The sequence below is a fragment of the Cricetulus griseus genome, chromosome 9 (assembly GCF_003668045.3).
Source record: "Cricetulus griseus strain 17A/GY chromosome 9, alternate assembly CriGri-PICRH-1.0, whole genome shotgun sequence".
NCBI classification, from domain to species: Eukaryota; Metazoa; Chordata; class Mammalia; order Rodentia; family Cricetidae; genus Cricetulus; species Cricetulus griseus.
The window spans coordinates 25,535,094-25,557,466 of NC_048602.1; the positions used below are offsets into that span (position 1 = coordinate 25,535,094).

At 50.1% G+C, this 22,373-nt stretch overlaps 1 protein-coding gene and 1 long non-coding RNA gene across 4 annotated transcripts; both read left to right on the forward strand.

The window, feature by feature from the left end:
* The first annotated feature begins 405 nt into the window (after nt 1-405).
* On the forward strand, nt 406-2,280 carry LOC113837357. Its single transcript, XR_003487956.2, has 2 exons — nt 406-1,286; nt 1,418-2,280. It is a non-coding gene; the product is annotated as an uncharacterized LOC113837357 (long non-coding RNA).
* A 9,786-nt stretch (nt 2,281-12,066) lies between these two features.
* Nucleotides 12,067-18,182, forward strand: Znf324 (zinc finger protein 324). Of its 3 annotated transcripts, none has more exons than XM_027431205.2 (4): nt 12,067-12,615; nt 14,916-15,084; nt 15,491-15,607; nt 16,288-18,182. In XM_027431205.2, the coding sequence occupies exons 2-4, from the start codon at nt 14,922-14,924 to the stop codon at nt 17,712-17,714; spliced, it is 1,707 nt and encodes a 568-aa protein (XP_027287006.1). In that variant the 5' UTR covers nt 12,067-12,615; nt 14,916-14,921; the 3' UTR covers nt 17,715-18,182. The 3 variants fall into 3 exon arrangements, with proteins under 3 accessions (XP_027287006.1, XP_027287007.1, XP_027287008.1); XM_027431206.2 differs by having other exon boundaries at nt 12,069-12,615; nt 14,916-15,042; XM_027431207.2 differs by lacking the exons at nt 12,067-12,615; nt 14,916-15,084 and adding an exon at nt 15,102-15,372.
* Nucleotides 18,183-22,373: the final 4,191 nt, after the last annotated feature.

The following is a 22,373-nucleotide window of genomic DNA, read 5'->3' on the forward strand; positions in this document are numbered from 1 at the left end:
CTCTGACCCTACATTTTATATGTTTAATAAGCACGTCAGCCTTGGATTGGAAACCTAACACAGAGGACCCAAGTTCAAGTCCTAGTGCCAACTGACGGCTCACAACTATCCACAACTCCATTTCCAGGGGACCTGGTGTTCTTTTCTGGCTTCCACAGGCACCAGGCACTTGTTAAATTTTTGCTTAAATTAGAAATAAAGAAGAAAATGAGACATACGACTAAGAGACGTATTAGACATATTAACCAGTTTATTATAGGCCTGGCAGAGTAGGGAGACTAAAGGAGAAGAGAAACAGGGTAAATGGCTGACCGCCATGGCCTGTCGCCATAGAGAGAGAAGAGAAGCAGAAGGAGACAGAGAAGAAAAGAGAGTAGAGTGTAAATGGGCAGGGTCTGTCTTTTAAAGGGGTCCTCTGCACCTGCGTGTAGACTTAGTTCCCATGGAACCCTGGGCTGACCAGGGTACTACTGCCTGTTCCACCAGGTAACAGGGGGCGGCCAGCATCATGCCTGAACCTTTCACCCCTAGCGTGTCCACCATCGCCTATGGAGATGTGTGAGCCTACCAAGAGGGCCACAAGCTCGGAAAGACTCCAGGTCTGGGGTCATACCGTCTCCCGGCCATTTTCCTGGCTGGCTGTGCCTCTTGCCAGTCCTACTGAGCTAATGGGCGTTGACATGAATGGGGCCTCTGAGACCGTCCCGAGTGTTTATTTCACACGATACTGTGCCCCCCAGCTATGCAACTGCACAGCCGGACAGGTGGCTTTTCACTACACTCTTAGGGTCTGTCTTTTCCAGCTCTATTTCCGCTCTTTCTTTCCCTCTCTCTTTCTCTGGTTCCCCTGGGGCAGACAGGACTTTTCCTGTCTCCCTCTTCTCTTCTGTCCTCTTTGTCTCTCTGTCTCTTTGCCTCTTTTCTCTTTCCTTCCCCTTCCCTCCCTTTTCTAGTAAAACTTATCACTTAAGCTCTGTCTGCCTGGCCTGTTTGTCCCCTGCCTCAGTCATTCTCACCTGCCATGGGATCCACAATGGGCCCCTATGCAAGGTCCCCTCAAGCTTTATCCTAACTCTAGGAATTCTTGAGAACAAAGGAACCAACCCCTGCTGCCCTTTGGTATATCGGGGACTTCCACTCCACCACCCAGTTTCCAAAGCTTTAGACTCAAGAGGATATATGGGGCACAGTGCCCTTCAGTCCATCCCCCAGACTTTGAGCGTCAAGGAAATCCAGGTGAACCTGAACTGGGAGCCGGTGCTGGCCATCTTGCTGTCACCTGTGAGGTAAAGGCGACCACTCCTCCATCTTTACACTGTTAAGAGCCCAATCACCTTTTCAGTTCCTCCCCACAGAGGGCAATCCTTGAAATGAAAAGATAACTTTAACAGTAAGGCTTTTGTTATTCTCTCTGAAGGTAGCTGGAGCCCAGGTCGAATCAATTGCAGGCCGCATGAGACTCCAGAATCAAGATGGCAAACCTTTGGATGTCATCAGCGGACTCCAGTTCAGATCCCCTTGGACAGACCTAGGTTACAGAAGAACCTGAACCCCAAGTGCGAACTGGGGTGACCCAAAGGGCTCCCTTCACTTCCTCCAGAGAGAGAGAGCACTGAGGTCGGCTTTCCCTAAGTATGGGAGACACAAACTGTGAGTCCTTCCAGGTAAGATGACATCTGGCAGTGACATAGTCTGACAAAGGACTTAGAAAAGAAAGTGTAAAATAGCTCCTCAGTCTTCCCACATTGGCACTCTCCCCATGAGGGATACTGGAACATAGGTTTCTGTTTCAGTCGCCATAATCTGAGTGGCTTCCTCACAAAGATTCTTTGGACTCTAGGTTTCTCATGAGTCCTTTTATAATGAAGGCAGGAGAAAGGCTCTAGCTGAGTACATTCCCACGTTGGCCACATTTTTAAATATAATTATTTAACTCTACTTTCTGTGCATTGGTGTACAGGTATCAGATCCCCTGGAACTGGAGTTTCAGTCAGTTGTAAGCTACCATGTGGGTGCTGGGAATTGAACCTGGGTCCTCTGGAAGAGCAGTAGCCCATGCTCTTAACTGCTGAGCTGTAGTGGCATCTTGCCTTGCCAGTGAACTTGTAGTGGTGGCCACACCCTTTGGGCGTGTTTTCAGGTGCAGATTTCAGGTGACCCATTAGGTTTCGGAGATATAGGACGCACAGAGACGACATCTTCCAGAGCAGGAAGGCCATGGGGATTATTTACTCTTTATCTATGTAAGTGCTTTCCTAATAAATACATATTTATCATCTACCTTGGGTCTGGTGGACTCATTTAAACCCCGCCCTCACTGAGCCGTCTCTCCAGCCCTGGCCACATTTTTAAAGACCTCTTTCCAGTGTGACATTTCTGGTGCTGAGAGAAACTGCAGCTTTGATCAAAGGTGTTCCTAAATCCAGTGCACTTGGAAAGCTCTAGCATGTCCTTCCTGGTGCTTGGACAGGTTAGCGCTATAGCGGAATGCTTTTCCACATTTGCTGCAATGTGTAGGCTTTTCTCCAGTATAGATTCTCGGGTGCTGACTGAGGATGGGGCTTTCACCAAAGACTTTCCCACACCAGCCACACTCAAGGCCCTTTTCCAAATATGAACTTTCCAGTGCTTAGCAAAATTAGAGCTATAGCTGAAGGCTTTCCTGCATTCACTGCCTTTGTAAGGCTCGCTCTCCTGTGAACCTTCTGGTGCTGAATGAGGGCAGAGCTTTGGCTGAAGGCTTTTCTACGTTCTGAGCATTCATAGGGCTTCCCCCCCCCCCCGCATGAATTCGCCGGTGTGGAGCAAGGTTAGAGAGAGGACTGAAGGCTTTCCCACACTGGTTGAGGTTATCGGGTCTTTCTGCAGTGCGGCTCCTTTGATGCAGAACAAGCTTGGGGGTTTGTGGAAAGGCTTTCCCACAGTCACTGCACTCTGGAGGCCTTTCTGTGTTGGGAACTTTCTGGTCACCAACAAGGCAGGAGCTCTATATGGGGCTTTCCTACACTCGTTGCATTGTAAGGCCTTTCTCCATTGTGTATATCCTGGTGCTCAACAAAATTGGAACCAAAGACTCTTCCTGCACCAGTTGTATTCAGAAGGCCTTTCTGTGTTGTGAACGTTCTGAGGCCAAACAACATGGAAGCTTCAAGCAAAGGCTTCCTCAGCACTGGCCACGCTCATACGGCCTTCCTCTACTGCGAACTCTCTGGCGCCGAACCGCTGAGGGTTTTCAGGTGGAAGCTTTTCCACATTGACTACAGGTAGGATGTGACATTTCCCTATGATCTTCCTGATGTGACCTTAGTTTGAAAAGTGGCTGAAGATCTTCCATTTGTCACACACACATGAAATGTTTTCCATGTGATATTTGTTGTCATTAACATGATTTGAGTTCTCGGTGAACCCATTCCCACTTGTTGGACATCTCAAGTGTCTTTCTTCACAATGTGTTGTCAGGGAAGCAAAGGCCTTTTGCAAGCATGTTCCACAGATGCTGCATTGGAAAGGCTTCTGTGTATTACAACTTCCTGCTGTTCCTTGTGGCTAGACCAAGGGAAGGCAGTACTGTGCTCAGTGTTCTCTTTGCTGGGGATCAGAGCCTTCGAAGATCTTTCTTTCTCTCTCTCTCTCTCTCTCTCTCTCTCTCTCTCTCTCTCTCTCTCTCCTTTCTTTCATGGTTTTCCAAAACAGGGTTTCTCTGTGTAACAGCCCTGGCTCTCCTGGAACTCTGTGTAGACCAGGCTGGCCTCAAACTCACAAAGATCTACCTGCCTCTCCCTCCCAGCAAAGATACCTTTGTCTTCTTTTTTTTTTTTTTTTTTTTGCTTTTTTTAGATTTATTTATTTGTCTTCATGTAAGCCTGCAGGCCAGAAGAGGGCACCAGATCTCATTACGGATGCTTGTGAGTTGCTGAGGATTGAATTCAGGACTCTGGAAGAGCAGCCAGTGATCTTAACTGCTGAGCCCTGACTGTCCTGGAACTCTCTCTGTAGACCAGGCTGGCTTTGAACTCAGAGATCCACCTGTCCCTGCCTCCCAAGTGTGTTGTGTTCCCCTATGTTCTTCAAAAAGTTTTCAAGACTGTGCCACACACAACACAGGTATAGACCTTCCAGCCTGTCTTATAGGTCCCAAACTGGAACACTACAAACACAACCTGCCGAGGAAAGCCTTTCTCCAGTCCATGCCAGCACCCTAAGGAATATATGCACCAGGAAAGTATCTGTGGGGGCTTTGTTGGAACCGGACAGTCTATTTTTTTGCTTTTGTTTTTGTTTTTTTTTTGCCCCCCCCCCCCACACACACACAGGGTTTCTCTGTGTAGCTTTGGAGCCTATCCTGGCACTTGATCTGGAGACCAGGCTGGCCTCAAACTCACAGAGATCTGCTTGCCTCTGCCTCCTGAGTGCTGGGATTAAAGGCGTGCGACACCAATGCCCGGCCAGGCAGTCTAGTTTTGTGAGTTCATTTTGTTTGAGATAGTTTCCTGTTTGTCCTCCGGCATGTCTTCATCTAGCCGTGATTCTCCTCCTTCTAGCTCCAAAGATAGATTACAGGTGTGTGTCATCACCAAGCTTGTGTGCAGCCTCTTTACAAGCGCAGATCCAGCCAGGTGTGGTGGCTCATGCCTTTAATCTCAGCGCTCAGGAGACAGAGGCAGGTGGATCTCTGTGTGTTCAAGGCCAGCCTGGCGGTCTACAGAGCAAGTTCTAGGACAGCCAGAATTGTTACACACACAGGGAAACTCTGTCTACAAAAAACAAAATAAATAGAAGAGTTGCCTAACACTATGTTAACCTTGGTGCTACTCCTGTTGGGGGGGGGGGTAGGGCTTTCAAGGGTGGAGATTTCCACTGTTGGGATTGGTGGAATTTCAAGTCCTGAACTTGGGCTTTTCCCTCTATAGGAGTGGGGCTGGGGCTGGCTGTTAGGGCAGTCAGAGTGTTCTGTGTGTGGAACCCAGCCATTGGAGGTCTTCAGGGGGCCTGGCCACTCCAAGCCTTGAGGGACTTATACCTTCCCCTGAAATTGCTCTTCCCTTCCTGACTGTGTGGTAGGTACCACAGCTCAGTCAAGTAGTCCTCAACTGCCACAAATAGTCATCTACTCTACTAACCTAAAGATCCCCCCCCCCCTTTTAAGTTTATTATTTGTATCTCTGGAGGTCTGAAGCATGTGAATACAGTTGCATGAGGATTCCAGGTGTGTTGGTGTGTGCCTGCCTGTAATCACAGGACTGGGAAGGTACAAGCAGCAGGACAATCAGGAGTTGGGTCCCAGCCTGTGTTGTATAAGACACTGTCTAAATAAATAAGAAAGAAAAAGAAGAACCAGTAACGGCTGTAGCTTTGCTGGACCTGTGAGCTTGGAGATGGGAGAAATATACATTTTTTTCATCTGTTGTTAAGCGGGCCAGATTTTAACGATGTGGAAATAAGGACGGAATAATTAGGAATGTTCCCATGGAGTCTGTCCTCAGTAACTAGAAGTCAGTCCCTTGTGGGTCTCCCCTCCTTCCTCACGGTCACCCCAAGCATCCATCTTGGGCAGCCAGAGGGAGCTCGGGAACATGAGATCACCCATCTAGGGTGCTTCAACCCGCCCATGGCTCCCACTACCTCTCAAAGTTCTTCGGACTGCTGCTACTCTACCTTGTCTTTCTCTCCCCACAGATCCTGAATACTGCAGCTCGGCTCCGTCCCCTATGCATTCAACAGCTTTCCCTAATTGACGGTCTCCCAGAAGTACGAAACCCTCCACCCAAGGCATAGTGGGAGTTTGGGGACCTTTATTTATTTGTGAATCTAGGGATCTCGCAAGACAGCGAGCAGGGGGATTGGAAGAAGTCCGTAGACACCCTTTCCAGTTCGGGGCAGGTATGAGTGTGAGCCTCGGCGAGAACTCGGGCACGTCCTGAGGACTCAGCAATGCCCTCGATTTGCAGGGCTGGGTGACCGGGAGCCGAGGTCGCGCTCGGGCACTCAAGGCCCCGTGCACCACCTTCGGGGCTGCGGGGCGGAGGACGGAAGGCACTCGTAGACACCCGCTTTAAGCGCTGCCCCCCTCGCCATCCCTCCCTGGGGTCCCGCGGGGACGCCCGCTAAGCGAAAGGACAGCGCTCCAGAAGGCCACCGTGCAACCTCTAGCGGAGCAAAGCAAACGTCTGCAGGGCCGTGGCGGGAAGTCACGCCTCCGCCGCGCACACGGCCCGAAGCAGCTCTTCATCTGGGATGTGAACGGCTCACACGCTACTGGGCCTCACAGCCTTCTGGGAAATGTAGTTCCAACCCGGCATCCGGCGGGCGAGGACCAAGCTTCGGGTTCTCCATGGCAACGCTCAGGCTGCAACGCAGAGGGCGTTGAAAAATGCGAGTCCCGAGTTAAATGGCCTGGATGTGGATTAAGTTTCATTCGGGGCCTTCCTTTTAGAGAATCCCAGCAAGCGCCCAGTGCCCCAGCTCCTTAGTTTAATGACATGGAGTGCCCTAATTCTACTTAAGCAGATCCTGACCCAAAGGCTTTAACCATCGTTAAAGAACTGGCTAGTAATTCAATTTCACAGGCATGTTAGAAACTTACTTTTAAGTTTCCTAGTGTGGTATATGTGTATGAAGGTGTATATAGAGATGCATATGTCCTTGGAGATGAGAATAGGACGTTTGGTGTCCTTTGAGTCCTGTTGCCTTATAAGACAGGGTCTCTCACTGAACCTGAAATTCACTGTTCTGGCTGGCCAGTGAAATCCGAGATTCTCTATCTCCACCTGCCCGAACTCGTACTGCATCCCGAGTGCAGTGGTTACAGGCATGTGTAGCCATGTCTGGCTTTTTGGTATTTATGTGGAGGCCAAAGGATAACTCACAGTAGCCAGTCCCTGGTATTGAACTCAGATCACTAGTGCTTGGTAGCAATCTCACCAGCAAGGGTGCTGAGGATTTTTTTTTCTGGTGGGGAGGGTTCAAGTCAGGGTTTTTTTGTGCAACAGCATTAGCTATCCTGGAACTTGCTCTGTAGACCAGGCTGGCCTCGAACTCATAGAGATCAGCACCACCACCACTGCGGCTTTCTTCTCTCTTCCTCTTCTTCTTCTTTCTTCTTCCTCCTTCTTCTTCTCCTCTTGTTTATTGATTATGTATGTGTTCTGCCTGCATGCCAGAAGAGAGCACAAGATCTCATTACAAGTGTCTGTGAGCCACCATGTAATTGCTGGGAATTGAATTCATGACCTCTGGAAGAGCAGCCAGTGCTCTTAACCTCTGAGCCATCTCTCCAGCCCCACTGCCCAGCTTCGAAAGAAAGAAAAATTACACCTTTCAGGCAGACTCTACAGATCCTGTGGTAGTTTGTAGAAATCACCTCTTGGTTTTTCCTTTCTTTTCTTCTTTCTTTCTTCCCTTCCTTACTTTTTTTTTTTTTTCCTTTCCTTTTGGTTTTCTGAGACAAGGTTTCTATATATAACAGTTTTAGCTATCCTGGAGCTCACTCTGTAGACCATGCTGGTCTCAAATTCCCTCTGCCTTTGGAGTGCTGGGGTTAAAGGCTTGCACCACCACCTCCTGGCCTGTCTTCCTTCCTTCTTTCTTCCTTTCTTTCCATCTTTCTTTCTCATCTACCACTGAGCTCCACCCCCAGTCCTCTATACTTCTACATTTTGAGACAAGCTCTCACTAAATTCCTTACCCTGGTCTTGAACTCACTACACAACTCAGACTGTGAATTTGTAATCCTCTTACCTCCCCCTCCCAAATAGCTGGTATTACATGCCTGTACCCCCAGGTGTGCTTCTGTTGTTTTGTTGTGGTTGTGATAAACCTGAAATTTTTAAGGACAAAGACCAAATCCACGATGATCTAATTAAAACATGCTTTATTTTAGAGGTGTACCTGAGACTGGCCAGCCAGCTGCCTCACCTTAAATCAGGATTTTAGAGAGCAGCCCCAGATGTGAGGAAGACAAGGTTTTTTATAGCTGGGGTGGGGGAGTAAAGGGCTTCCAAATGAGGGATTTGGCAGGAAAAATAGGTGTGGTTACAGGACCAGAACATAAGCATAACAAGTTAGCCATAACTACCTCATGATGTTGGGAGCATAGTATGAATCTCCAGAGAAACCTGGAATGTTAAGCATACAGGATGTTCTTTCTAATGGGAAAATTGAAAAACCAGTTCTTCCATCCAGAAACCTGAGAATTGGAAGTGATTGACAGCCTGGTGATCTGTTATCTGTCAGGCCAAGCCATATCAAGCTCTTACAAGCAAGACCAGAAGTGGCTGGTGATCTCAGCTTCCACAACCATGGCCAGAGGTGGCTAATAGCCCAAAGGACCTCTATACTATCTGTCTGATTAGCTCTTATGCTAGTACAGGTAGCCTATCTCTATTTCTTGAAAGAAATACATGTATCCTGAGTTGAGTTTCAATGTAATTACATTTCCTTGTGCAATTGGGATTGTATTACACCAGGGAACATTTTTTTTTCCAAACTATACTGGGCTTTAATACATTGATAATAAACCGCCAAAGTCTGATCCAGGTTAATGAAGTCAATCTGCACCCAGTTTTCATTCATTTTTTAAAAGATTTATTTATTTATTATGTATGCAAGGCCAGAAGAGGGCACCAGATCTCATTGTAGATGGTTGTGAGCCACCATGTGGTGACTGGGAATTGAACCCTGATCCTCTGGAAGAGCAGCCAGTGCTCTAAACACCTGAGCCACTCACCAGCCCTGGGTTTTCATTCTTACCCCTTTGCATGTTTTGATTTCCTGTAGGACACCTGCAGAGACCCCCTCATCCTGCAACAAAGACATGATTGCCATTTCTGGAACAAGCAGTACAGAACCTTTGTATTTAAAATTACAGTTGGTTTCAGCTGGGTGTTGGTGGCGCACACCTTTAATCCCAGCACTCGGGAGGCAGAGGCAGGCAGATCTCTGTGAGTTCCAGGCCAGCCTGGTCTCCAGAGCGAGTGCCAGGACAGCCTCCAAAGCTACAGAGAAACCCCGTCTCAAAAAACCAAAACAATAAAAAGTAATAAAATAATTACAGATGGTACATAGTCCAGTTCTTGAGAAACAAAGGTTTAGCTGGGTGATGGCACACGCCTTTAATCCCAGCAAATTGGGAGGCAGAGGCAGGTGGATTTCTGAGTTCTAGGCCAGCCTGATCTCCAGAGTAAGTTCCAGAACAGCCAGGGCTACACAAAGAAACCCTGTCTCTAAAACCAAACCAAAACAAAAATCTCCAGAGAGAGTGGCTTGATCATAAAAAGGAATGAACCTAGTTTTTCTTTACTATAAGATGGCTTTAAAACCTAAAATGGAGGCAGGCTGGTTCTTCAGCTATTGGGTTTTCATATTTTAAATATTTAATTTTTAATTTATGTGTATATAAAATGTGCCTGCATGAGTTTATGTGCATTGCATAGGTGCAGATGGACTTAGAAGCCAGAGGGTGTTGGGTCCCTTGACACTGGAATTACAGGTAGTTGGGAGAAGCCTGATGTGAGTACTGTGAACCAAATCTGGGCCCTCTGCAAGATCAGTGAGTGTCAAGCCATCTCTCCAAAGCCTTGTTTTGTTGAGTTCCATACAGCCTGGACTTCGATGGAGCAACCAGCTACCCTGGGACGTGGCAGCACCCCAGCTTTCTCAGGTCCCCTAAGGATGGTCAATGCCCCCCCCAACCCCGTGTCAGTAGGAAGCAGTCTTGAGAATTTGGCGCCCTTATTCCTTAACCTGCCACTTCTAACACCCCACCTTTTTAAATAAGTAAAGGTGGGAATGAAAGGTTCAGACATTAATGCTGACCCATTCTACCTCTTTTAAGAGATAGACCCCACCCTCTGACAACAGGTGGGGCACTCAAGGTGAGGTGCCCATCATTGCCACATCTGACCTGTTACCCTTCACGGACCTGCGTGAGGACACTGCGCATGAATGAAGCCTCAGTGCCCATGCTCGGCTCTCCCTTTAAAGCTTGTACCTGTCTCTCTTCTTCCTCTCTTTCTCTGGTGACCAACCATGACGGTCAGCCATTAACTCTGTCTTTCTTCTCTCTTACTCTGTCCTGCTCTGTTCTTCTATTTCTCTCTCGCTATCTCTCCCGTGGTATGACAAACTATCGTTGATGTATCTCTATAGTCTCATGTCTCATCTCTCTCGTACTTCTAATTTTTTTAAGATTTTATTTATTTATTATGTATACAACATTCTGCTTCCGTGTATGTCTGCACACCAGAAGAGGGCGCCAGATCTCATAACGGATGGTTGTGAGCCACCATGTGGTTGCTGGGAATTGAACTCAGGACCTCTGGAAGAGCAGTCGGTGCTCTTAACCACTGAGCCCTCTCTCCAGCCCAACCCTTCTTTATTTTGAGAGACAAGCATATGTAGTGTTAACTCAATACCAGGAAAATAAGAATCCTAAAACAAGCTTCATCACATGGTGCAATACAGAGGGGGGAAATACCCTTTACTGTCCTTCCACAACAGGCTCAGTCTGCACTGAGACTGCCCTGCCTCTCCAGAATATTATGTGTCACAGATACTTAGATTGATCCCAAGGGAATGAAGACTCAGTATGGTGATGTGTGGGCAAAGGCAAGAGCTAGGTAGGCTCAGGAGAAGCAGCCTAAGTGTAGAAAAATGACAGTTAATCTGTGCAAGGGTCTGAACATAAGGGACAGCAGAACTGGCCTTGACTCTTGTTTTTTTTTTTGTGTGTGTGTGTTTTTGTTTTTGGTTTTTCAAGACAGGGTTTCTGTGTGGCTTTGGAGGCTGTCCTGGAACTAGCTCTTGTAGACCAGGCTGGTCTTGAACTCACAGAGATCCGCTGGGATAAAAGGCATGTGCCACCAATGCCCGGCTCATTGTGATATTTTTATGGTTTGTTTTGAAACAGAGTTTCTCTGCGTTAAAGCTCAGGCTGTCCTGGAATTTACTCTGTAGACCAGGCTGGCCTCAAACTTACAGAGAGGCAGCTGTCTCTGCCTCCCAAGGGCTGGCATTAAAAGTGCGTGCCACCACCCCCAGCTCATTATAACGTTACAAAATATGTATTTTTTATAAGAGTGCTGTATACGCATGTATGCCTTTATGCCAGAAGAAGGCATCAGATCCCACTATAGATGGTTGTGAACTACATTGCCTGCTGAGTGCTGGGATTAAAGGAGTGCACCACCAGGCCAGGCTCAGATTGGGTTTTGAATTTGGATTGGGTCTAAAGTTGCTGTCCCCCCTTGAAATTAGTTGTTTTTATTTCATGTGCACTGGTGTGCATTTGCCTGCGTGTATGTCTGTGTGAGGAACTGGAGTCACAGGCAGTTTTGAGCTGCTCTGTGGGTAGTGGGAATTGAACCCGGATCCTCAGTAAGGGCAGCCAGTGCCCTTAACCACTGAGTCATTTCTCCAACACACACACACACACACACACACACACACACAGACACACACACACACACACACACACACACACCCTTTCCGTTTTGCTTTGTTATTTTAGGTTTTGTTTGTATTTTCAAGACAACTTTTTCTCCCCGTGTAACAGCCCTGGCTGTCCTGGAACTCGTTCTGTAGACCAGGCTGGCCTTGAACTCACAGAGATCCACCCTGCCTCCCGAGAGTGCTAAGACTAAAGGCGGCGTAAACCAGCACGCTGGCTGCTGCTCTGCCTCTCAAGGCGCGGTTCTTGCTACGTTTTCTCTTTTGTGTTAGTGTCGCCTGCCTCCTCCGGAAACCGCGAAGTTAGTTGCACTTGGGCATCTCTATAGTTTTTTTTTTTTTGGTCCGGGGCCGCGTACCGGGCGCGGGAACCTACCCAGGAGACCCTGATGATGCTCAGACACCGTGCAAAACCTGACGGTGGTCGTAAATCTCTTCCCTGAACTGCGCTGCACCAGGGCTGGGGGGGGGGGAGTGGGGGAGAGTCGGGGAAGGGGTGGGGTTGGGAGGGGGGGAAGATGCTTGGCCGTGGCCATGGTTACCGGGAAGGCACAGCCTGTCATTCAGGCAAGCCAGCAGGAACTACGTTTACCCCAGCATCAGTAGTGTGCACTGGCCAGGGCGAGCCGCGGAGGCGGGGCTTCCGGCGGTCCAGGTTGTCAGTTTGCAGACCGGCTTCGGGCCAGCCACACCGGTGATCGCGATTGGCGCGTGAGGGACCGGGCCGATCCTGCCTTCTTAGAGGTGCTGGGGGACCCAAGACTTGCTGGGGTAGCAAGTGAGGACGGTCCTCGCAGCCGCCCGCTTCGGGCCGTGGCTCGGCACGCGTCGGCTCTGCAAGTCGGAGGCTCCTCCTGCGAGCCTCAGTTTCCCTCCCCCCCCACCTACCCCCCCGGCCCCCTGTGGACTCGTAGGTGACGGTTGAGACCGTTAGGGCTGTTCCCGGAGCCACCTATTCTCCATCCCACCCACCCCGCCTCCCCAGCTGCAAGTCCTTCAGCGGGTCCTCTGGGCGTACCACGCCCTAGTCTAACCGGGAAACTGAGGCCCCGGCGAGCTGCGCGAGGCCGTGGGCGGGGACGGGCTAGGCCCGGGTCTCCCGCCCGCCGGGCCCGGCTCCCCCTGCAGATTCGAACCGCGGCGACCTGGCCACTGACAGATGCAGCGCCGGTGAGTGTTAGAGATCCTTCCACCGACCCACCGGGCGTCCCGGCTTGCCCGTCTTGCTTGCTGTTTGCAGCCGCATCGCCCAGGTCACTGAGGCTGGCCGGTGGTGAAGGAAGGCTCACAGATGACAGCCAAGAGGGGAAGGGATGGGAGAAAGTTAAAGGGAAGGACCCACCGCCTGCAGAAGCCAAGGCAGAGACTTTTTATAGTTTGAAGGCCGTGTCTCTTCTTTTGAGGCTGGCCAGCTTCGAGTTAGCGGTGTCGCCGAGAACGGCCTTGAATTTCTGGTCCCCCTGCCTCCGCTTCCCAAGTTCTGGGTTTGCAGGCGTGCACCACCACACCTAGTTCGTGTGATACTGGACGGGACCCAAGGCCTTGTGCATGCCGTACAAATGCTACAGAATGAGCTCCATTCCCAGCCTGGAACTTAGCAACTTAGATGTGGAATGAACGAGGAAGAGAGGGTCTTGTGGGGTTGAAATTTTAGGCAGAGAGGTTAGGGCTTGGTCCCAAAGGCACTGGAAGACACAGCGTGCTTTAAACATAGACTGGGCCGTTTCCCAGTTAGGATTTTTTTTTAAAAAGATTTTTTTTAAAATTTCTAATTATGTGCATTTGTGTGTGTGTGTGTGTGTGTGTGTGTGTGTGTGTGTGTGTGTGTGTTTATATGCACATGCGTGTCAGTTCCCCTGGAGCTGAGTTAACAGGCACTTGTGAGCCATCTCCTCTAATGCGGATGCTGGGAGCTGAATCCATGTCCTCTGGGAAAAGCAGCAAACACTCTTAGCCACTGAGCCGTCACTCATCATCTCATCCCAGTTTTTTGTTTTGTTTTAAGATAGTTTCACTATGCAGATGTAGCTGGTCGGCAACTTGATATGTAGACCAGGCTGGCCCTGAACTCACAGAGATCCATGCCTCGTGAATGTTAGTATTAAAAGCACACACCAGCCGGGCATTGGTGGCAGCACACGCCTTTAGTCCCTGCACTCGGGAGGCAGAGGCAGAGGCAGAGGCAGAGGCAGAGGCAGAGGCAGGTGGATGTCTGAGTTCGAGACCAGCCTGGTCTACAAGAGCTAGTTCCAGGACAGCCTCCAAAGCCTCAGAGAAACCCTGTCTTGAAAAACCAAAACAAACAAACAAACACACCCAAAAACAAAAACAAAAACACATACCACCACACCCAGCCCCTCAAGTAGGATTTTAAAAGTATTTTATCTTTTTCTGAGTGTAGACTAGACACGGAGGAGGTATCATTATGCAGAGCAAAGTATTACCCTCAAACCCCATTGGGATGACGGTGGGCCCTGGACCTGATTAGTAACGGTGGTGGTTAAAGTGGCTGAATTATGGGTAGATATGCTGATGTGTCAGGGTTGAGTGTGAACTGGGTTGTGTGTCAAGAACTCTCCCACTTATCAGCTTAAGCCCCTGGAACGATGGAACCACTGTAGCTGTGGAAAAGACCAGGAGTGTGTGATATCCCAGAGTGGACTGGTTTGGCGGGCCTGAAGGAGTAATACATGTCCAGTTAACTGATCCTGGTGTCTGGCGCCCGGAACCTGAGAATTGAAGAGGGATCGTTTCACAGACTTGATCAGGATTTGAGAGCGATGAAGAAAGGCTTGTGGTGTGTGTGTGTGTGTGGCTGTGAGAGGAAGAATCCAGCAGGTGGCTGAGCAAGGGGAGGAGTCGATGAAGAGCAGAAAGGAAATGAAACACTGGTATGGAAGAAAGACTGACTTCCTGTATGTCTACGGAGTTGATGAGGCCACCCCCACCTCACCCCACAGCACAGTGACTGGGATTATCCGTTTATGTTTGTTCTGAAGGGCCAACTTTGTGTGTGTGTTGTTTGGTTTGGGTTTCTTTTCCTTCTTTCTTTTTTGTTTGTTTTGAGACAGGGTTTCTCTGTTTAACAGCCCTGGCTGTCCTGGAACTCACTTTGTAGACCAGGCTGACCTCAAACTCACAGAGACCCACCTGCCTCCTGAGTGCTGGGATGAAAGGCGTGCACCATCATCACCCAGCTAGTGTGTGTGTGTGTGTGTGTGTGTGTGTGTGTGTGTGTTGAGACAAGATCTTTCTACATTAGCCCTGGCTGTCCTGGAACTCACTATGTAGACCAGGTTAGCCTTGAACTCACGGAGCTGTGCACCTGCCTCTGCCTCCTGAGCCAGTACTACAGGGAAGGAAGAGAAGCGTCTTGAGAAGCATCAAGGGGAGATAGCCACTAGGACAAGGAGCTGGCTCCCGCCTCACACAGCCATAGCATAGACACTGTCTTATTCTTGCTGTTGCAGGGCCTGATGGCCTTTGAGGATGTGGCTGTGTACTTCTCCCAGGAGGAGTGGGTGTTCCTGGATGCAGCCCAGAGGGCCCTGTACCGCCATGTCATGCTGGAAAACTTCGCCCTTGTAGACTCCATAGGTAAAGCCCTGAATCCTCCATTGGAAGCAAAACTGGGACCAGGTATGGCAGCCAGCTGAGGGGACCAGGTTTGGGGGCCATTACAAGTGTCCCCTCTCCTTCCTAGCTGTCTATGAGGAGGGCCCTCTGTCCATGGGCCACGTGAGGAAGGTTTGGGCCCTGAACATATGCAGTTCGATAAGCTCAACCATTTCCTGTATCCCTGAGGTGCTGGCTGGCTATATTCTGTGCCCGGGTTCTAGCCCCTTCATTTGGAGCTGCTTACCCAGTGGTTTCTTATGGGAACCCTTGAGCTGGCCCTGTGGTCCTCCTGTGTGGTATGACATTTGGGTACGTAGATTACATAGTTGCTTGTCCATGATATCACTCAGCATCCTGCTCTTTGCTGGGGCTGGACTGTCCCAAGCTTGAACTGGCCTCACACGCTCTGCTCCTTCTCCCTTCACAGGACTCTCCATCTCCCGGCCTCGTGTGATCATCCAGCTCCAGCGTGGCGAGGAACCCTGGGTTCCCAATAGGACAAATACAGGCCCAGGCAGGGGCACCCGCAGGAGACCCAGCCTTGGTGAGTTAGTTAGGCTCTGCCTAGGGTGACCTCAAAGCCAACTTGGGCTACTCCTTTCTCTCCTCAGACACCTTCCTTTTCTGTCTCCAGTCTAGCTCCCTTCCCTTTCTGAGCCCTTTTCTCATCCCGTGGCCTTTCCTTAAAGGAAAACCTTGAAGGACACAGGTGCTGCGTTCACGCAGGAAACCTAAAGGCCCTCCCTCGCCTGTGCTGTGTGTGTGTGGCATCCCCTTCCACATCGGGCTGTCACATTTTCGGGGTCATTCCTTCTTCCCAACTGTTGCCTGAGTCCTTCTGGCCAGTCTGTTCCTGGCACTGCGCACACAGCACTGGCCAGTACACTGCTGTGTAGTGTGGGGATAATGCCAGGCAAAGGCAGTCAGCAAAAGGTATTGATGAGTACTGCAGAGACGCAAGATGAGCACAAGCAGAAAGCAGGCTAGCGCATGCGTGTTTGAGAGAAAGGCCCCCGGGACAGCCAGTGCGGAGTCTTGGCCACGGAGAGGGAGAGCCGTTGCTGTCAGGAGAGCCCTACCAACTACTCCCAGGGTCAGCCTATGCCTCTTTTTCCCCCTAGCCTTTTACAATCACTTCATAGGGTCCCACTGACTGCCCAGGCACTCTGCTGTGGTCACTTCCTGGCCAGATGACCCAGGTAACTAACTTTCCTCTGCCTTCAGGATCCAATTACAATGCCAGGGGCAGACACATGCCTAGCGATGCAGCGCTTCCAGGGGCCACCTGTGACAGTCCTGATGGGATACCTACTAGTGCCCTTCCTCCTGCTGATGCCTGCCGGGATGCAAAAGTCCTGGAGGGCCACCAGAGTGCCTCCCTGTCTCTGCAGAGAAAACCTACAGGGGTATCTGTGATCTACTGGGAGCAGCTACTGCTAGGTCCCAGCAGCAGTGAGGCAACTGTGAGCCTGCGATTGACCTCCCCTGCGGGGCTTCCTGAAGATGGTTCATCCAGAGTAAAGGCCTTCTCTGACATCCTGGCCCCGGGAAAGCAGCCACGCACGGCAGCGGAGCCCCAAAAGCCAGAGATGCAGCTAACCCCTGGGAGAGTCTTCCCAAGCATCCCAGACCTCCATGGGGTGGAGGAGGGACACGGAATGAGCGGGGCTTGGCACGAACCTCAGAGAGACCCCAGTGTTCTGGAGCCCCCAATATGGGATGAGCTAGGCGGTGCTCTCCAGACTGGCCCAGGTCTTCTCTCTGGGGACAAACCTTTTGAATGCAGGGCATGCAACAAAGTGTTCGTGAAGAGCTCCGACCTCCTCAAGCACCTGCGCACCCATACAGGAGAACGGCCGTACGAGTGCGCCCAGTGCGGCAAGGCCTTCAGCCAGACATCCCACCTGACTCAGCACCAGCGCATCCACAGCGGGGAGACGCCCTATGCATGCCTGGTGTGCAGCAAGGCCTTCCGACACAGCTCCTCCCTGGTGCGCCATCAGCGCATCCACACGGCCGAGAAGTCCTTCCACTGCAGCGAGTGTGGCAAGGCCTTCAGCCACGGCTCCAACCTCAGCCAGCACCGCAAGATCCACGCGGGCGGGCGGCCCTACGTCTGCGCTCAGTGTGGCCGCCGCTTCTGCCGCAACTCGCATCTCATCCAGCACGAGCGCACGCACACCGGGGAGAAGCCCTATGCCTGCTCCCTCTGCGGGGCAGCCTTCAGTCAGGGCTCTTCGCTCTTCAAGCACCAACGCGTGCACACGGGAGAGAAGCCTTTCTCCTGCCCGCAGTGTGGCCGTGCCTTCAGCCACAGCTCCAACCTCACGCAGCATCAGCTGCTGCACACGGGCGAACGACCCTTCCGCTGCGGGGACTGTGGCAAGGCCTTTGCCAAGGGCTCAGTGCTGCTCAGCCACCGGCGCATCCACACCGGTGAGAAGCCCTTCGTGTGCACACAGTGTGGCCGCGCCTTCCGCGAGCGCCCTGCCCTCATACATCACCAGAGGCTCCACACGGGGGAGAAGGCCCTGCAGAGGCCCCGGGGTGGCATGCACTCCCAAGCCAGGTCTCTGGGGGCATCCTTGGAAGGCACACTTCCCAAGGCCACCTTAGGCCCGGCAGCAGTCCCAAAGCTAGCTGAGACCTGAGGTCAAAGCTATGCCCTTGCACGCCGCCTTTGAATCCCTTTCACCCACTGTTGAAAAGCCCGTGTCCTCAGCCAATCCACCGAGAAACCTGGTTATGTGAAGAAGACTTGCCAGTCAGTTCTATTTACAGATGACACGATCTGCTGTTCAGCCACAATTCACACCTACACCCTGAAAGAAGCCATTCTGGAAAGGCATCCGGAGTATGCATGTACCCTCTGGGACTGGTGGAGCAGACAAGGACTGCCCCCAGAATCAGGGAGTGACCCACAGACATTATCTTCATGTTGATCAGCGTTCCCTGACTGTGGCTTTGAAAACAGGAAAAGAGCAGGCAGTAGATAGAGACGGCCAGAGGAATCTGCCTGGGCTCAAACTAGCAGCTAGAGATATATACCCCCAGGGCTCAGTGCATTCAGTCAGTTTCCTTGCTGCGAGCCTCAGGCAAATAAATGGTTTGTTTCTGAACCTCGGCTTTCTCCTGTGAAAAAATGAAAAGAGAAGGAGATTTGGGTCAATGGAGGGGAGTATTGAAAAAAAAAAAAAAACACTAGGCTGGGTGTTGGTGGAGAATGCACGCCTTAATCCCAGCACTCAGGATAGGCAGAGGCAGGCGGCTCTCTGTGAGTTCAAGAGCAGCCTGGTCTACAAGAGCCAGTTTCAGGACAGGCTCCAAAGCCACAGAGAAACCCTGTCTCGAAACCCCCCAACACAAACAAACAAACCAAGGCAGAAAGTATTAAACGGATGTACACAGACATGCCATTGGATGTCAGCAGAGATTTGGGGACCTGGCTTTAATCAGGGTTCTGAGAGGGGCCAAAGGATAAACAGTTTGTCTGCAGCCCAGTGTAAATAGGCTCATCTATGTCCCCTTGGTGGCCACAGGTGTTTGGGGGAGGCCTGGAGACCTGGGCAGAGCAGGACTGCCCCAGAGCAGCCGTTCTGATTAGCCTCTGTGGATCAGGGTGTGGGAAGGGTAAGGTGGGGAGACAGAGGCATTGCTGTGAGGGCACAATTCACACCTACACCCTGAAAGAAGCATCTGGAAAGGCACCTGCTCTTGAGGCTGAGTGCGTGTGCAGAGTTGACTCCAGCCCTGTGGGAACTCCAGGGCCATCACCTCAAGACCCTTGCAGGTTTGGCAGTGTCTACCTGTAACCCTAGCACTTGGGAGGCTGAGACTGAAGGATCTGGAATTAAAAAGCCAGACTTCACTGCACAGCAAGTTTGAGGCCTGTATAGGGCTACTGAGACAGTGTGAAAAAAAAGAAAAAAGGTCAAATGTGCTGATACCTTTAATCCCAGCACTCAAGAGACAGACACAGGCAGGTCTACACTGCAAGATTCAGAGCAGTTGTAGCTACATAGTGAGACCTTGTTTCAAAAAAAAAAAAAAAAAAAAAAAAAAAAAAAAAAAAAAAAAAAAACCCAACCCATCTTGCAGCTATCCTCTGTAGTTAAGACACCATCCCACTGATTTGCCAATGGAATCAGGCACCTCTGTCCATTCAACATCATTAGTTCATGCAAGGAGGGGGTGTTGTTGCAGGACCCGGCTGCCCAAGACCCTGGAAGGGCAGGTTCTCTGAGATAGGTCTCCTGATACCCGGGAGACCTACTCAGCTCTTGGATGGAGCTGTGTAATGCCAGGAGGGCTCAGAACCAAAGACATCTGTTGAGCCAATGAGTTTCCTCGATAGTCACAGGAACCTGAAGCCGATGTCCTCAGCCTTCCCGGCCCCTCAGACGGGGGTCAATACCATCTTCTCATCCTCACCAGCTTCCTCTGCTGTGCCCCTAACTGCCCATTAGTTCTATCCTCCTTGCATCTGCCTCTTCCAATACCCAGAACTGTTCTGTGTTCCCCTATGTGTCTGGTGGTCCCCAGCAAATATGGTATCTATGTTGGTGGGCCCCTCTTAACAGGCAGACTGTAAAAATGCCCTGGGGCTTTCTAAGTCAAAATGTTAAACTGGCTAAGTTTGGAAGCACCTGAAAATATTCGAAACACTGGGAAAAACTGAAACTGGAGGATGGCCTGTTAGAGACCAAACTAGGATGTAGAAACCCTGTTTCAAAAAAAAGAAAATCCCCAAAGAGGTGGTGTCGAACATCTTTAATCCCAGCACTGAGGAGGCAGAGGCAGGTAGATCTCTGTGAGTTTGAGGACAACCTGGTCTACAAAGTTCCAGGACAGCCAAGGCCGGGAAATTAAAGAGAAAAGGAAAGAAAAAACAAAATGAAAACACAACCATACACTTAGCTCTTCGCTCACTTAAGTCTACAGGTAACAATGGGGGAAACATGACAGTGGCACTTGGAACCCAGAAGTAGATGAGTCATCCTTGATTCAAGGGAAGCCAAATACTGAATTGACACAGGGGTTTGTCTTGTGACTTTCCTGAGCAGACATACACCTACACTCCCCAATTAGGGAAAGAGAAAACACAAATGAAAGATCCTAAATCCCACTTGGCAAATAAGTTTATTGGTGTAAGGAGTCAGGCACTATGCTGGCCTGCCCCTGTCACCTGGCAGAATGCACTCAGGCAGTATCTTGGTCAGCCCAGGGTTCCATGATTCCGTGGTTTGCACGTAGGTGCAAAGGACTCCTTTAAAAGAAAGACCTCTGTCTACTTTCTTCTGCTCTCTCTTTCCCTGGTTCCCCTGGGGCAGACAGAGACAGAATTTTTCCTGTCTCCCTCGTCTCTTCTGTCCTCTCTGTCTCTGTATCTCTCTCTTTACCTCTTTTCTCTTTCCTTCCCCTTCCCTCCCCTTTCTAATAAAACTCTTCACTTAAGCTCCGTTTGCCAGGCATGTTTGTCTATCTGCCTTGGTCAACCTCACCTGCCATGGAATCTGCCAAGTCCCCCCAGGCAAGATTCCCCTCAAAGGTTACCATAACAATTGAGGTTACAAGAACATGGGTGACTGAATAATCCCAACTCTAATCAGTTTTTTCACCTTAAAATTCAGCTTGTTTGTTTCTGAGACAAGGTTTCTCTGTGTAACAGCTCTGTCCTGGAACTCACTCTGTAGACCAGGCTGGCTTTGAACTCAGAGATCTATTGCCACTGCCTCCTGAGTGCTGGGATTAAAGGTTTGCCCTACCACTGCCCTGTCTAAAATTCAGCGTTTCAAAGATCACACACAGTTGGGCAGAAGGACTGGTGACCCCCCTACCCCACCCCAAGAGAAAATGTCAATACCCCAGTATCACAGACCTAACTATTTGCTGTATAATTTCTATGCATTAATTTCTAAGGGCAAGGTCAGTAGGTTGCCATAGACCCTCTGCTTTAAGATGGCTGAGAGGCCAACTTGGGGAACTTAGATCCTATCTCAAAAAAAAAAAAGAAAGAAAAGAAAAAAAACTATTTTTTAATGATTGCATTGGCCAACCCAATATAACCATAGTAATTAAGGGAGTTGGGGCTAGCTCAATGGTTGTTTTCCTGGTAAACATTCGGCTATAAATTTAAAGCCCAAGTATACCACATGATTCAATCAGGTCTACCCTGAAGCACAGAGAAGGCTTGGGAGCCAGCTAACCTTGGACGGGAGCCCTAGAACAGAGATGCTTCCAGGGACAGCTGCTTCCAAGAGGACAGCTGCCTGGGAAGTCCCTTAAAGCCCAGCCTCTCCCCACTGGGTGGGTATGAGAGCTTTGTCCACAGAATCTATGAAAGACCTCATCTCCCAAGATAGTTCAGCTGGTAAACCCAGTTGACAAACTCTACCCGCACAACTGCTCAAGAGTTTCAGATGTGGAGAACTGCTGCTCACTGCTAGCTGCTGGCAGCCGAGGAGGGGGTTCTCAGGAATCAGAAAAAAAAACAAACAAACAAACAAAACAAAACAGAATAGACAGATCCGCTTCAGGACTGAATGATTCTATCATGGTTCAGACTCTTGGTATGTGGAAACAAAATTAACCTCATGTGCACATAAATTTAATAGCCCTTACTTGCTGTGTGTGGTGGTTCAGACCTTTAATCTCAGCAATCAGGAGGCAGAGGCTGCAGGATCTCTCGGTGAGCTCCAGGCCACCTGGGGACTTGAGACCCTACCCCCCCCAAACAAACAAATAAAAGCCATTAACTTTATTTTTTTAACAATTTAACTTTGTTTTTAAATGTGCGTTGGTGTGAAGGCATCAGATCCCCAGAACTGGAGTTACAGACAGTTGTGAGCTGCCATGTGGGTGCTGGGAATTGAACTCTGGTCCTCTGGAAGAGCAGCTAATGTTGTTAACCTCTGAGCCATCTCTCCAGCCCCTCACCTCACCCCATTAACTTTATTTTTAAAAAGCCTTTTTCCCAAAAGACTTTGGAGAGGGAAAAAAAAATGAGTAAGGGCCACCTTGTCTAACTGCAGCCTCCAAATTAAAAGTTGAGTGTGTCTCATAATCTCAGACAGAACCCTCCATCTCCATTTGCAGTAGTACCGCTATCTAAAGAGGGGGTGACCACATGGTCACCTCCTCTGAACGCCTGCTCGCCCACCCATGGGCCTATTTACTTAACGGACTATAACAAAGGCCATACTGGGTGTGCTCGCCCAACGCTGCCTCCCACCGGGATCCTCTGGAACTCGCACCTAGGTCTTCTCGGCCGGCCGCAAGGCCACGCTTACAGCGTTGCTTTGGCAACCGCA